Source organism: Ambystoma mexicanum, chromosome 12 (assembly GCF_040938575.1).
Source record: "Ambystoma mexicanum isolate Mex_15411 chromosome 12, UKY_AmexF1_1, whole genome shotgun sequence".
Classification (NCBI taxonomy): Eukaryota; Metazoa; Chordata; class Amphibia; order Caudata; family Ambystomatidae; genus Ambystoma; species Ambystoma mexicanum.
Window position 1 is genome coordinate 177,023,689 of NC_090936.1, and position 16,285 is coordinate 177,039,973.

Sequence of the window (16,285 nt, forward strand, 5' to 3'; positions counted from 1 at the left end):
GAAAGTACCAATATCCTGCCGTGGACAGGTAGCAACTTTAAAGCGATATGAATGAATCAATAGCGTGCACTTATCATGAGAATGGGCACTCTTGTGTGAATCATTCCTTTTCTCCAGCATGGGGTCTGGCATGGATTCACATGCTCATGAATATTCCCCGTCGTCAGGCTGGGAATCCTCGGTAAAGAAAAAAATCAGTGTCGGTTTCGTTTCTGATCTGTCTTTCTTAGTAGTAACCAATCAATGGTCTCTGGGTCATACTGCCCCCAGCCAATGACTGCCCTCTCCCTAAGCTCCGCCCCTGGCAGCCATCCTCAGATTTTTACCGCACGTTCAAGTGTTGGGAGTCCTCGTGCTATAGCTCTCGAGCTTTTACTGCGTTTTGCGCTTTTTCAAAGAGATTTATCTAATTTTTTCAGTTAATCGAGCCTCAAACTCCACCGTTTCCACTTCCGATCAACGGGGACCCGTTTCGGAAATTTTTCTACGCCCCTCATGGTTGAAGTTTTCATCGAGTTACACTTCTTGGAGGATTCCAGAAGTTTTCTGAGGCCTACCTCGCGGACGAGAGGAACATGGCCCAGGACAAGGGAAGCCCGACTCCCGGCAAACTGTTCACGATCTGCCCTGGAGGCAACCTACAGAATGTGTTTGAGGACGAGCATTCGAAATGCCTATACTGCCTCCATAAGGACAAAACGCACGTGTCGGATCGGACTATGAGGGATCGTCGGACCCGTCTCTCCAACTGGCTGGAAGGCAAGAGCCCAGCAGGTGAAAAGAAGACGTTTGAGCGGTCTTCTAAGTCCTGTGAGAGCACCCCGGCGACGGGGGCCCAACTGAAGGCAAAGCACTGCGAGTCCGCAGGCACCGGGAGCGCCGAGCGGTCGGGCTCCTTGGCTGCCAGGCCGCCAGCTGCACCTTCACTGACGTCATCAACCACGAGCCAAAGCTCTGGCTCGGGGAAGAGGAAATCCGAGAACCCGGCTAAGCTTCTGGAGAGGCCCGGTTGATCTCGAAGGAACCGGCCGAAGGGGAGCGAGGCGGCGGCCCTCCCCCTAAGGTGAAGGCCTCAAGCGCACCCAAGGTGATGAAGGCCTTGATCCCGGCCAAGGCCTCGATTGAGGGAGTCGCTGCGGCCCTGGTGTAGCCTGTGGAGCCTACCCCAGTGGAGGCGACCTCGGGCCCAGAGTTTCCCTGCCTCCGTGGTGGGAATCGTCTTTTAAGCCCATCGAGAAGACCCCCGTGAAGACCCCGGTGGGAAAAGAAGGGGGGGGCGGTGGCTGTTACGGACACAGACACATCCTCCGAGGAGGAATTGGTCGAAGTCGAAGAGGGACTCAACAAGAATTTGGAAGAGGCCCGGTCCCACAGGAGGAATCCTGATGAGGGGGGCGACGAGAGCGAGGGTGGCGATGACGAGGTTCCCGTGGAGGAGGCGCAACCGTCGCGCCTGTTGCAGCCCGAACCGCAGGACAACTCGGCGGCCATTTTGACGGCAATCCAAGCCTTATGTACGGAGATGAGGACGAGACTGCCCCTACCCTGACAGACGACCCAGCTGAACCGGGTCCATCGGGAAGCCCTCCAAACAAGAGGAGGAGAATTCATCCAGCGCCCTTTCAGCCCTCACAGCCTTCTCAGCCTTTGTCGCCTTCCCCGGTCCCGAGGGATGACACAGGAACAGACACGATGGGGACGGATGAAGACGGCAGTGACGACGGGACTGACCTCCCGTCTGATTCCTCGGGCATCCCCACCCGACAAAATTGGCTCCTTCCACGCCATGATTGCCAGGGCGTCCGAGCTTTTTCAGCTCTGCCCTGAAGAGAAGAAGGAAGGCTTCCTCTACCAACAGCGCGAGGCCAAGAGGAAGACGGTCCTCGCGGTGCCGTTGCTGGATGACATCTGGGGCGAGGGACTTGCCCTCCTGAAGAACCCGTCCACAACGCCTGCCAAGAGGGACCAGTACGAGAAGAAGTACTGGGTCCCCGACGCTGCCCCGTTATGCCTTAGGGCACAGCCGACCCCGGATTCAGTCGTCTCAGCAGCGGCCAAAAAGAAAGCAGGGGGGGCATCGGCCTCAACTTCAACTTCCCTGCCAGACGGCAAGGGAAAGAAACTGGATGCCATGGGACGGCGAGTCATCTCTTCTGCAGCGACGACGATTAAGGCGGCCAACGCCCCAGCGATTGTGGCCCGCTATGACAGGGAGTTGTGGTACAAGATCGCTCCCCTGTTGGACTTCCTCCCGGACGACAAGAGGGCAGAGGCACTGGCGATCCTGCAGGAAGGTGAGGTGGCGTCAGACCACGCCATAACAGTGGCCACGGACATTGCCGACACCGTTTCCGCCAGTTGGGCAACGGTTTTTGCCTTCGACGGCGGGGGTGGCTCAAGGCGACGGATTTCTGCCAAGACGTACAGGCCAAAGTTTTGGACATGCCCTTCGACGGGAACAATCTGTTTGGGAAGACATAGGATGAGTCACTCCGGGCCATCAAAACCGACACGGAGACGGCTCGGGCCCTTGGAGTTCTGCAGCAACGACGGCCGCCCATTCGGAACTCCGGAGTCAAGCAAGGTGCCTCCAAAGGATTCGCCGGCGGCTCCTCGGCGTACCGTCAGGCGGCTCGCTACAGGGGATGAGGCAAGTCAGGTGGATCTCGCCGTCATTGCCAGGGAGCCCAAGGCGGCAAGGCCGCTTCCAAGCAAGACTGAACCTTGAACCGGCCGTTGCGTCGGGCCCCCACCGAAGCTCCCCGGTGGGAGGTCGGCTGACGAAGTTCGTCAGCGTGTGGGAGTCCATCTCCACCGACTGTTGGGTGCTGGATGCCCTGGCCCACAGGCACACTCTGAAATTTCTGAAGTGCCCCCGAATTCCTCCCGTGGCCAGGAAGGAAAACCACGTCCCTCAGCTGCTGTTGGAGGTAAGGGCGATGCTCAAGAAAGGGGCCATCGAGCTCGTCCCATAGAGGCTCCGGGGCTCCGGAGTATACTCAAGATACTTCCTCGTCAGAAAGAAGACAGGAGGATGGCGTCCCATCCTGGACCTGCGTCGACTAAACAGATACATCAAGGCTCAGAAGTTCTGGATGGTCACCCTCCAGCACTACCGTCGTTGGATTTGGAGGATGCGTACTTTCACATCCCCATCCTCAAAGGACACTGAAAGTTTCTCAGGTTTGTGGTTCAAGGACGGCACTACCAGTTCAAGGCCCTCCCATTCGGATTGAAGTCGGCGCACAGGGTATTCAAGTGCCTAGCACCAGTGGCGGCGCGGCTGCGCCTGCAGGGGATCCACGTCTACCCCTACCTGGACGATTGGTTCATCCGAGCAAGAACAAGGGAACTCGCCGTCGAACACACAGCGAAGACCGTCCGGCTGCTCACGGACCTGGGATTCTCCATCAACAGGTCACACTATTTCTGGGAGCCAGGCTCGATACAGTGGCGCGATTGGCCTCGCCGTCGGAGGAAAGGACGAAGGCCATCCTGGGCAAGGTGCAGCGTCTGCTGGCCACGGAGGTGGCCAGGGTGAGGTCCATCAAGTCCCTCCTCGGGATGATGTCTTCATGCATCTACCTGGTGCGCCTGTGCAGGCTTCGGATGCGCCCTCTACAGGAGTTCCTCGACGCCCCTTGGATGCAGGCAACGGGCAGCTTCGAGGACAAGATCTCGCTCAACGAGGTATTCCGCCAAGCAATTTGGTGGTGGGGCACCCGCGCGCATCTCGCAGCGGGCACAGACTTTCAGACCCCAGCACACCAGGTGACGGTGACGACGGATGCCTCCCTGGAAGGGTGGGGAGCGCACACCAGAGATCTTCACGCGAGAGGCTCCTGGCTCCCGGAGGAAAAGACGCTTCACATCAACATACTGGAGCTCCGAGCAGTGTTCTGGGCCCTCAGGTCGTTTCTCCCGTCCCTCAAGGGCAAGGTGGTGAGGATCCTCACCGACAACACCACCACGGTGCTCTACATCTGGAAGCAGGGAGGAACAAGATCCCCAGCCCTGTCCAAGGAAGCCCAGGATCTGTGGCACTGGGCCGTTGCCCAGGGGATGTTTCTGGTAGCCTTTCATCTGGCGGGGATAAAAAACACCATAGCCAACTCACTCAGCAGGGAGCTGCGCTCGTGCCACCAGTGGAAACTGTCAGGATCAAGTGGATCGACTCAACGATGGGGCAAACCCCAGATCGACCTGTTCGCGATGGCGACGAACTCCAAGTGCCAAAGGTTCGCCAGCAGGTTTCCCCAGCTGAGGAGCATGGACTATGCTTTCTCGTTCCCCTGGGACGGCCTGTTCCTGTATGCATTCCCTCCGTTGCCGTTGCTACTGTGACTCATCAACCAGCTCAAGAGGTCCCGGTGCAGGATGATCCTCATCGTACCGGCGTGGCCGAGGCAGATCTGGTTCCCGGACCTTCTGGACTTGTCAGCGTCCCCACCAGTCAAACTGTTGACTGACTCAGATCTTCTCTCCAGAGAAGGAGGCGCCATCCTTCATCACGACCCGGAGTTGCTGAACTTGCAGGCCTGGCTCCTGCACCACTAGAGTTTGGAGGGTACGATATCCCGGCAGACTGCAAGGAGGTTCTTGCAAAGGCCAGGGTGTCCTCAACTCTCAAGTGCTACGGACACAAGTGGAAGAGGTTCTCTGTCTGGTGCCGTGCACAGAAGATTAACCCTCTACGGCTTACTGCCCCTCAAGTGTTACCGTACTTACTGTCGCTGGCCAAAGCTGGACTAGCTCATGCCTCCATCAAGATACATCTGCCAGTGTTTTCCGATACACCAGAACTACAGGACGATCATCCCTGTGGTCTCATCGCCTGGTGGAGGAGTTTATGAAAGGACTGTTCCGATGGTTCCCGCCAGTGAAGGCTCCATCTCCGGCGTGGGAGCTCAACGTGGTGCTGAGCAGGCTCATGGGGCCGCCATTCGAGCCTTTGCATTCGGCTACGTTGAAGTTCCTGTCTTGGAAGACAGCGTTCCTTGTGGCCATCACCTCTGCACGACGCGTGGGAGATAATCAGGCCCTATCCTGCAAGCCTCCATATTTGACTCTTCACAATACGAGGGTAGTGCTGAGGACGCACCCCTCCTTCATGCCCAAGGTGCTGTCGGACTTCCATCTCAACAAGCCCTTGGGGTTACCAGTTTTCTTCCCGTCGCCTTCGTCGCCGGCTGAGTGGACTTTGCACTCGCTGGATGTGGCTAGAGCGCTGACGTTCTACATGGACCGCACAAAGAGTTTTCGGAAGACGTCACAGCTGTTTGTGAACTTTGGACCTGTGAACCAAGGGAAGGCTCTCTCGAAGGCTTCCATTTCCAGATGGCTCTCCGGCTGCATCATGCACTGTCACCGGTTGGCAAACCGACCGTTGCCCGGCCGTCCGAGAGCCCATTCGACCTATAGCGATCGCTGCTACCACGGCGTTCTTGTCTGGTATGCCCCTGCTGGACATCTGCAGGGCTGCTACGTGGAGGTCGACTCACATCTCTAACAGGTCGACAGAGAGGAGTCCAGAGTCGGCCAAGCAGTGCTGCGCAACCTGTTCGCCTGAAGGTGGGCCTGGTGAGGAGGTAAGAGTTGCTTAATGTTGAGTTTATGTGATGCTTAATTTTGAGCCTTTGCCACCTCCCGTGGTTGTGCATGTGTGCACTGCTATGTATTCTTATATTCATGAGCATGTGTTACTTACCTGTAACTGTTGTTCTCCAGCATGGGTCTGGCATGGATTCACATGCGAACCCTCCTTCCTACCCCTCTGCAGCTTTTCACTTGGTCATACTGCCACTTTACGTGCTACCAAATCTGAGGATGGCTGCCAGGGGCGGGGCTTAGGGAGAGGGCAGTCATCGGCTGGGGGCAGTATGACCCAGAGACCAGTGATTGGTTACTACTAAGAAAGACAGATCAGAAACGAAACTGATACTGATTTCTTTTTTTCTTTGCCGAGGATTCCCAGCCTGACGACGGGAAATATTCATGAGCATGTGAATCCATGCCAGACCCATGCTGGAGAACAACAGTTACAGGTAAGTAACTTGTTCCTTCTGCACGAAATGGTTTATTGTAATTGATGGACTTTTTCTCCCATAAAGGAAAAGCTTGCAATGTGGGTCCTTGAAAGCATGACCTTTTCCATAGTTTTACTTTTGTTTTGAAACTGTCATTATTCCTTTTTCAGCAATACAATCAACCTTTTGAGCAATGTTCCAGTTTCATGTTTGGACGTGCTTATTAGCACTTCAAAAGAAGAAGAATCTCTGAAGTACAATGGTATGAATATGGATGCCATTCAAGTTTTGCTAGATTTTATGGAAATGCGAATAGATAAGGTAAGGCTTGAAAACTAAATTCTGGCTCTTTAAAAGTAAGATGACTGTTTTTTATTTTTTTTGTTTTTTTTCACATTTTGAAATTCTCCTTTTTGTTTTATGGTTGCAAAGATTCCAGAACTCCAATAAGCTGTTGGAGAAACCAAACTCATCCATCAGTTTTGGGTGATGACCGACACCGCTTTATTCGTTGACTTGCAAGGCAAGGAAACTGCACTCTAAATCCATCAGGAGCTGACTGCTCTAACCTAACCCACTTCTTAAACCCCTCACCTTTTAAAGGCCAATACCCACCATACCTATCTGAAACCAAAGAAGATTCTGGAGCACATCACCAGGCCTTTCCAGCCAAGGCATTCCACATCCTGCCAATGCAATGAATCCTTTCATTAATACTTTGCCCTTCTTCAATTTCTGGTTCCAGTTCCCATGTTTTATGATGACTTCCTGTCTTGGAGTTCCCCCTGATGGGCATAGGCACCCCTCCTAACATGATGACTTCTATTTCTGATCTGTCACATGGTCTGAAATGACGTTGGTTCCAATTTCTGCTTAACAGCACTTTTCCAGTCCTTTCATTTGCATAAGTTGCTGAAAACAAGTAGTGGCAAAGCCAAACCTTGTATTGAATACATCTATGTCCTGCAGAGTCAGCTGGAAGAGATCTATTACTAAGGCTTTACTAACACAAGGGAGGTGGCCTAAATTGTATTTTCATTTGGCTAGTTTTGCTTCTGGTTCACCAATTCATTTCTCTATATTAACTTTGTGTGTGTGTTGCCACAAGGCCAACGAAATACACAGCAGAATAATCAGACCAGGTTTTATTAAACAAAAGTACAATGTAAGACTATTGTATGGAAATTGGTCCAGGATGGCTATGATGTAAAGGTTTTCTGGAAATGTAGCCCTTTTAATCAGGATTGTATTTGGAGGACGGCAAATAAAAAGGCATACAGAAAGTTCCAGGCAGGAAGGTCTCCTGCTTGGTGATTTCTAGAGCTCAGTTCTAGCCTTCCTTCTGGAAAACACAAGGTCCCCCCCTCTCTCTCAAGAGTTTAGGGCTTTCTCCCTTTGTCAAGTGTCCCAAAGGTCCTCTGCTTATTGGGGCTCTGCTTCACTCCACTACTTACTTCTCTCTTCCTCGGGCCAAGGGGCTCTCCCCCTCTGTTAAGCCACCTCACCCCCAGCTGCCTCTCTTCCCCCCCGCAACCTCTCTTCCCCTCCACAACCTCTCTTCTCCCCCGCAACCTCTTCTCCCCCCTGCACCCTCTCTTCTCCCCCCTGCACCCTCTCTTCTCCCCCCCTGCACCCTCTCTTCTCCCCCCTGCACCCTCTCTTCTCCCCCCTGCACCCTCTCTTCTCCCCCCTGCACCCTCTCTTCTCCCCCCTGCACCCTCTCTTCTCCCCCCGCAACCTCTCTTCCCCCCCTGCACCCTCTCTTCTCCCCCCTGCACCCTCTCTTCTCCCCCTGCACCCTCTCTTCTCCCCCTGCACCCTCTCTTCTCCCCCTGCACCCTCTCTTCTCCCCCTGCACCCTCTCTTCTCCCCCTCCACCCTCTCTTCTCCCCCTGCACCCTCTGCACCCTCTCCCCCCCCCCCCCCCCCCGCACCTTCTTTCCCGGCAGCCTCTCTTCCCCCGGAGCCTCTTCCCCCGCAGACTCTCACCTCTCTCCCCGTTCTCTCTCTTTTGGTCTCTCTCTCTTCCGGTCTATCTTTCTCTCCCTCTTTCGGTCTCTCTCTTTTGGTGTCTCTCTCTTTTCTGGTCTCTCTCTTTCGGTCTCTCTCTCTCTCTCTCTCTCTCTCTCTCTCTCTCTCTCTCTCTCTCTCTCTCTCTCTCTCTTTTGGTGTCTCTCTTTCTCTCTCTTTCGGTCTTAGCGCACTCACCGGTCCGGTAACTGCAGCAGTTCAAAGGCTAGCAGTTCAAATGCTGCAAGGAGAACTTGTATTTGTGATTGCACAGTAGGCCGCACGTGGCTCACCAAGTACATACAACTGTACATGCACTAATGACTGGTGACACCCCCCCCCCCCCCCCAAGGCAAGGTTCATGCAGATTCATGCAGTACGGGTGTCTAAGACCTCTGCAAGTTTTAGTGAGCGTCTATGTGCCCTGTGCTAGCTTGCAAAGGTGAATGCACATGTTTTTTCACATGCAGGTTCGTCCTGGCCGTAGGTGGCTAAAAAATGCAGCAATATCATGATCCACTGCACATGGCTGAAGATATGCGACTCCTAACGTGGCTGCCCGTGGAAGAGCCTATGGTGTGCTCAGAAGCGTGCGATTCGTGTTCTATGTGCTGTTGATAGCGGCCGCCCGTGGCTATGATACACTGCACGCAGGACAATGCTTGCTGGATGCAGAGGCTGTCTAACGGGTTTGTTGGTGAGCATTCATGCTGAGAGCGTGATCACTGTAGGCTGCGATGTGCGCGGCACTCTTAGCTTTTATGGGAGCAGGGTGTTACGCTCACCTGGCTCCCACAGGGGCGTCGATCTGAACTGGACAGCTGCGGCCTCCACCAATGTGACGCGTAGTGCCGAGATGACGGACTGGACTGGCCCACCTAGCTTCGTTTGCTTGGCCCATAGGAATATTCTTCTGCAAATGGAGAAAGGGAATTAACCACCCGTGGAGTTGAGCGTTAACCCTCCCCCACTCCCTCTGTTCTTCCCACTGATCACCTTTGATGTTCCCTCTTATAGTCTCACCTGATGGTTTGGAAAGATGAGCTCAGCGCAGGGGCGCGTTGATAACCAGTTGCTTCACTGGTTCGAAGGAATTGGTGAGTTCCAGAACAATATTGACTCTGAGATTCCCAGCAAGGCGCCGTAAGTATGTAGTTTGTAAGAGTTCAAATGTCTGACTTTCACTCTTCGATTCCTTGCAGGTTGCAGCTTGACCCTAGCGAAGAGTTCCTCGTGGCAACCGGTAATATTCATGTAAGGATTTGTATTATCCAACACAGTTTGATAAAATAATGTCAATATGTAACCTGTTGCTTTCTCCCTTATTCAGGCGCTGAGAGAAAATATGAAGTCTCGGGGAATAATGCCTCCGGCGGTAAAATCAGGTAAGTCTATTGTGGTGAGGAGCTTTCCCCTTGTTTGTCCCTTTGTCTCACCTTGCTGTCCTTTTGTTTCCCCTTAGGGGGCCGGGGTTCGGCGAGGATGCAGTGGAAGCTGGGCCGACCCGTGAAGAGGAATAGTACCCCGGGTGGTAAAATCAGGTAAGTCTATGGGGGGTAACTAATATTGCCTCTGTGTATTCCCTTGGTTCACCTTGCTGTTCTTGTCTTCCCCTTAGGTGCCGGAGTGCGGCGGGAGCATGCAGAAGGATGCAGTGGAATGTGAAGATGCTGCGAAGGCCCGTGAGCTCCGCGCGGCGCTGCTGTAGGCGAGGCGACGCGCATAAAATAACTTCTTTCTTCCAGCTCGAAGGCGCGATGGATCGGGAATTCAGGTAAAGATCAAAGGTATTGCTCTTGTTCTAACCTTTTCTCCTTCTCTCCCCTTTTTGTAGGAGCTCCGGACTCGAGGCGGGCGTGGCAGAAGACTGGATGCAGACTTGCAGGCACGGTGAGCGTTACGCTGCTGGATGCAGAATAACGCAAAGCGTTTGCTGCTCTTCGGGCGTGGTTTAAATAGCCTCCAAAGTAGTCCCAGGTAAGTATTCCTCCCAAGCCCCACTCGAGTAAAAAATAGTCCCTTAAGTAAAGTAGTCCCTTCCAAGCCTCCTTTGGCTTGGAGCTCTTGCAGCATGGTCTGCCTCAGGTAAGTTTTCTATGAGCCTGGCGCCTATGGCGCCAGGACTGACTCTCCATATGAGCCTGGCGCCATAGGCGCCAAGCCTGCACCCAAATAGCCCCTAGCAGGGGTTGTTGGGTTTGCTTAGCATAACTTGATGCTTGCTTCCGGGGTTGCTGGAATTGGTCTGGGTCCCCGGGGGTAGGCATCATGACACAGGGGGACCTGGTCTGTTTGGGCTATGCCCCCTGCTCCCCTGGTGCTCCGCTCCCCCCTTTTGCTCAGCGCTGCTCCCCTGCTGCTGCACACATTTCTCTGGTGCTCCGCTCCCTCCCCCCCCTTTGACTCTGCGGTACTTAACTTTTCCCAGCAAGGGGCAGGAATTAAGTTTCCTTGGGGCATGGCCCCGCTCTGATCCCCATAGCCTAGCCGGAGCTCCTGCTGATGCGACTGCTCTGGTCGAGTCCTCAAGCACACGCCCTGTGCTTTAGCTTCTGGTCCTGCGCCACTCCCAAACCTGGCTGGAAGTCTGTAGTTCCTGGCCCAGAGGCTGCTGGGAGATGTAGTTTGCAGGTCCTTTTTCCTGCAATGAGGGCAAAGAAGCCCTCATTGCAGGAAGCCTGGAATGCTTTTCCTGGCTTTTGTTTTTTGTCTTTTTTCTGGCTGCTCTTGCCTGAGGCCTTTGTGCTGGCTCCTTGAACCCACTCCCACACTCACTCAAACTCTGTGCCCTGACATCTGCCCTGGGTTTAGGGATTTCTAAACCTGATGCTTCTTGGGAGATGGAGTCCAAAATACCCTGTTTTTTAGGAACCTAGTATGATATGGCATTTGTAACGCGCCTACGACGAGGAAGGAAGGGTGAACAGAGGGAGGACAGAGACCATAATCTGACTAGGCCAAGTGCATTGAGATTGCGCAAATACAGGGGAGGGGCAAGTGGAAAAGTGCCAGGGGAAAGGGGAGGGGGGGTAGTGCTGTACATGGGATCAAAACAATAACAAGAAGTGCGGGTGGCAGGTGCAAAGTTAAGCCCAGACAGCAGGTGTCCAAAAGTGCAGGTAGGGGGACTGTAGAGTTACAGATACAGACCCAAGTGCAAGGGTTGCCGGGAGGCAGTGCAGGTGTGCAACTGGGCGGACAGGGACTTGGGCCCGAAACTAGAGGGTAACCAGTTCACCGGTGCAGTATAAGACAGGTAATCGGCAGGGGAGAGGGAGAGAGAAGGCAACAGGAGATGGTTCTCCTCAAGTTTGAGAGAGGCAGGGAGGCTGTTCCAGAGGGAGACCCCAGCTGAAGGAGTTCTACCACCAACTCGTTGCTTATAGAAGCGACTAACCCTGAGAGAGTTGGAGGTGGAGGAGCGGAGAGCTCGAGTAGGAAGGTATTTGCAAAGAGAGTTGGTGGTATTGGGGACCCAGACCCCAGAAGGCATGAACAATGCAGAGGGTCTTGAACTTAATTCTTGCAGCTACTGGGAGCCAATGCAGAGATTTCAGTACTGGAGAGATACGATCCCTGGGCTTGAGGCCAAGGACAATTCTTGCAGTCCTGTTCTGGATGAGTTGCAGAGGCCAAAGAGTAGAAGCAGGCAGATTTATAAAGAGGCTGTTGCAGTAGTCCAGCCTACAGAGAACCAGAGCTCTAGAGACAGTGAGCTTCTGGGGGAAGGAGAGGAAAGGAAGAATACCTCCGAGGAGGCGCAGTTGGTAGTTTGACTTCTTAGAAACCTCAGAGATGTGAGGAGAAAAGGAGTGTGGAGTCGAAGATGACCCCTAGGTACTTAGCCTCACAGGTGGGAGTAGGAAGAGAGCCAAGGGAGACCGGCCAGAGAGTGACAGGAAAGGAGGTTGCAGGTGTGCCGATGAGGAGAATCTCCGTTTTACTGGCATTAAGGCAGAGATCGTTGGCGGCACACCACTCCTGGATAGCAGACACAGTCAGAGATGAGAGAAGTAGAAGAGGTGGCAGAGGGGAGCCTGAAAACAAGCGCAGTGTCATCCGCATAGCACTGAAAGTTGGAGCAGAGAGCAGCAATGCAGTGGCCCGGAGGTGCCAGATATTGGTTGAACAGCCAGGGAGAGAGGTTAAACCACTGGAGAACACCACATGTAGAGAGCGAGATAGAGGAAAGGAAGGACTCAAGTTGGACCTGGGAGGGTCGATCAGAGGGGAACAAGGTCAGCCAGGCCAGGCCAGGGCCTGATCGGTGATACCCAGGTTATCACAGAATTGATTGAGCAGGATGGCATGGTTGACCGTGTCAAAGGCAGAAGAGAGATAGAGAAAGATGAGGCTAGAGGGGAGATTAAAATCAAGGTTAGAGAGCAGGTCTTCACGGATGTTCAGGAGAGCAGTTTATGTGCTTCTGGCTGCTTTGAAGCCAGACTGATTGTCATGGAGACAACCAACAGATTCAGTGTGAAGATTAAGCTTGGAGATGGCCAGCTTTTCCAGGAATTTGCCCAGGAAAGGAGTGATGGAGATCGGGCGATAGTTAGCCGGGCAGGAGGGGTCGGCTGAGGGTATCTTGAGAAGAGGGTGTACAAGAGAGTGCTGCCAGGGGGAGGAAGGCTCCAGTGGCGAAGGAGTGGTTGCACAAGTCAGCCAGGGCAGTATAGCAAGTGTGTCAATGTGGTCCTTGATGGTTTTGGAAGAACCTGTTTTGACAAAACTTTCATAGATCGGACTTGTCTAGAAACCTCATCAGGGAGAAACAGAGGAAAGGAAGAGAAAGAGGGAAGAGAAAGATAATTTCTAAATAGTTGCTCTCTCAGGGAGTTTGGAACTAGTTCATGGCTGATCCTGTCAGCCCTGCTCTTGGGCGAGCTTGATGTGATGTTGGCACTGTGATATTTGTCATTAGCCTTGGGCAGCCTGTTTATCTAGACCTTTTAAAAGACACTGCCCATCCCTTTGGATGACCCTGGTCAACCATGCCCACAATGTACTTGGGATAACCCAAGCACATTTCGAGCCCCTCTCACAGCAAGACTTTACATATGCATTGCATTACAGCAAGCTCCACCTATCACCCTCTTATACACTGTACCGTGCTCCTCACAGGATTTTACTTTAACACAGCACTGTTCTCTCATATCCCACCTTTTACCGGTCAGTGGATCCCAAGCAGACTAAGGTCCTGCTGTCCCTGAGCGAGACTTGATGCACCTTAACTCTGACCATGTTTACACACTTTGGGACTGCTATGGTGGTGAACTAGCACAGTATATAAAAAACGAATAATAACAGTATACTTTGCCACTATATATGCACACACAACTGTTTGGCAGAAGGTGCACTTGCCATCATTTTTAGAAGTAGTTCAGTGTCCATAATTGAGTTTGTCAATCAATAAGTCTGTACACATGTATTGTTGTTGAAAAAGCTTTAAATGTACAAAGATCAAACTACAGTAAAACAAACACTCTTGAGCGTTTCAGTGTTATTTTATTATGGTATTTACTGAGCGCAGACCTAGCTTTGCGAAAACAGAGCGCTTTAAAGAGGTATACAACAATACAGATACATAACGGAGTGTTCTTTCCTGAAACCTTAACCTTGGATATGAGAGTACTCTTTTCTGAACTCTTGGCAAACACGTTTTGCACTCAAATCTGGAGCTACTTCAGGGCCTTGCTATGACCAATACGAAATGTATTTGTTCGAGATGCATCCTAGCTTCAATCAGCTAGACATCCTTTTTTTATCCCTTGCTACAGAGGCTTTGGACTATTGCTGATAAATGAAGACTCTTCATACTATATTGACTGGCGAGAACCTGCAGTAAGCCATGCAGCTTCGGACAAGGAATCAACAGGTTCAATAAATCGCAATAGGGATAACTAAAGATCACAAAAGGCATGCCATGTACGCAGCCTTAAAGCAAAGGGGTGTATTGACTACTTTTACTCCCTATAAATAGGCAAATACTCCCAAAAGTTAAAAATAGGAAGTAAAAATACTCCGAACAAAAAATAGGAAACAGACCCATCGGACCTTGTTCCCCTGTTTTTGATTACGGCCTGATCGGAAGAACTAAACGTGTATCTTTTAATGTTCAGGAATAACTAGGTGCAAAGAAATAATGATTACAAAAACATTTCCGTTTTCCAGTAAAAACATTTACTTGCTTATAAACTACTCCAATTGGGAAATGGACTTGTATATTTACTCCCCAAAATATCCTTTTACTCCCAACTTTAAAAAATAGAGTAAAATACTCCCACTTCCAAATATTATCGGAAGCACTGCATATACGGCCAATAAAATGTAGTGTTATATGGCTATAGCATCGGAAGACTAACAACTGGCATAAGCTGGCAGGGAACAAAAATAGAAGCAATTGCCTCAATCATTTATCAATAACATTTGGACGTAAGCCACTACTTTTACACTTTTACAAAAACTCCTATAAATTAATTTGGGATTAGATTAGATTTCCCCACTACTTTATTATATGGGATATCTGTACAGTTAACAGAGTGACACTATGATGTAACTGAACAAAGAACTAATTTTCATGTATCTCATAACAAGGCCTTGAGGCTCTTCTAGATTTGAGTGAAACACATGTTGGCAAGAGTTCAGAGAGAAGTACTCTGATATCTAAGGTTACGATTTCAGGATAGAGCATTATTGTATTGTAGTAATTTATATAGCGTAATTTCCCAATTTTTATGGCCTCAATGCGCTTTGTGGTTGGAACGCTCTCTGGGACAGAAGTCCATGTATGGGGAAAGTTAAAAGAGTTTGCATTAAGGTGCTTGTGTGTATTCTGTCGGGTTAAGACTTAAGGGGCAGGCTGGGCCCTAGTAAGCCAACCAGAGTTCAAGCACGTGGATGGGTGATGTCAGAGGTTTAGGATACAGTAGTAGTGCAGAGTACTTGCTGTGTGTCCACCTAGACCAAACCTTTTTCGTAGGTTGTCACTGTATACTAATTGTAGAGGTGTTGAGACACGTAAGGGGTTTCAGTGTGGATGGCTATGCAAGCTGCTAGACCGTATTTGCCTGGCTATTGCATTTAGAGTGCATGGATGGGGAGCAAAGCCTGTGGACCGTTTTTTTTTTTTTTTTTTAATATTTTTTTTAAAAAATGTCGTAGGTCTCTCATGTCGACAGACTGGTTATTTAAGTACATCTTCTAGTGGGTTTGGCATACCACCTTTAGAAGGACCTGACTGGTGGCCTTTTTACAAAGTTTAAGAGCCTATTTGTTTTACTGCAGCTTTAGCACTTGTATCTTTGTTCATCTTTGGAAATATTAGAATTAAATTAAATTGTTATGGAAGCCTTTTTATAAGTACAGTCCTTTACATTGGCAAATTGAATGAACGCAGATCAATTTCTAAAAATGATCGTTGCATTTTCTGCAAAACAGTTTAATTCACTGTCATTAGAGGATGCTCGAAGTAAAGATGCTGCATACAGTACCTGCAGCTAACAAATCCACTGGTAGCTCACCTGAAGCTTCCCAGTAGCTCCTTATTTTAGACACCAGAAGGTGCACTGGGTGTTTGTTTTGATGTCTGAAGTTCCTGGGCCTCTTCCCCTGCCCCCTTCCCCTCCTCTTCCTCCAAAGCAAACAGTCAAAAGCTGTGTGCACAATGAGAGGAGTGGTTGCATCTGGGCTTGAAGGGCTTGGGGTAGTTTGCCTACAAAGGGTTAACTATCAATCACAAAAGTAAATGGAGAATTGTGTTGTGGCCATTGTCACCAAGAGGTGCAAATGATGGCTGATTAGAAAGGGAAGGGGCGCATACATTTGCATGCTATCTGAAAACAAAGCTGGGACTTTGATTGTTTCAGTCTCACTGTGTTGCTTTAGATTTATTTTGGTTAGCATTACTTTGCATGCTGGTAATTGTAGGCTTTCAATCAGAATGGGGAAAATAAAGCTACAGCTGTAATAGTTTTGTGCTCGGCGTGCGTGTGTTTTTCCTCAGTGTGTGTGTGCTTGTGTGTGTGCGCGCGCATGTGTGTGTAGAAAAGACAATCCGTGTGAGTCCTAGCTTTCAAGAAAAAATGGTAAAACTGAATACATTTTTTTATTTGAGGATGCTGAATTTTCTCTTAAGGCAGTAGTACCCCAATTGTACTAAGAGTTAAGATGGAATTTGCTGTATGGTGAAGCCCTTCTCTCTGCGTATCCCAATGTAGGAATAATAGTGATAACAGTAATTTTTACAT

At 50.8% G+C, this 16,285-nt stretch overlaps 1 protein-coding gene across 2 annotated transcripts in view; it reads left to right on the forward strand.

The window, feature by feature from the left end:
• RIC8B (RIC8 guanine nucleotide exchange factor B) overlaps window positions 1-16,285 on the forward strand; it is an 867,363-nt gene that overhangs the window by 511,587 nt on the left and 339,491 nt on the right. For both annotated transcript variants that reach the window (XM_069628263.1, XM_069628262.1), the window contains one exon: window positions 6,197-6,347. In XM_069628263.1, coding sequence (XP_069484364.1) covers window positions 6,197-6,347 — 151 coding nt within the window. The remainder of the gene's footprint in view (window positions 1-6,196; window positions 6,348-16,285) is intronic.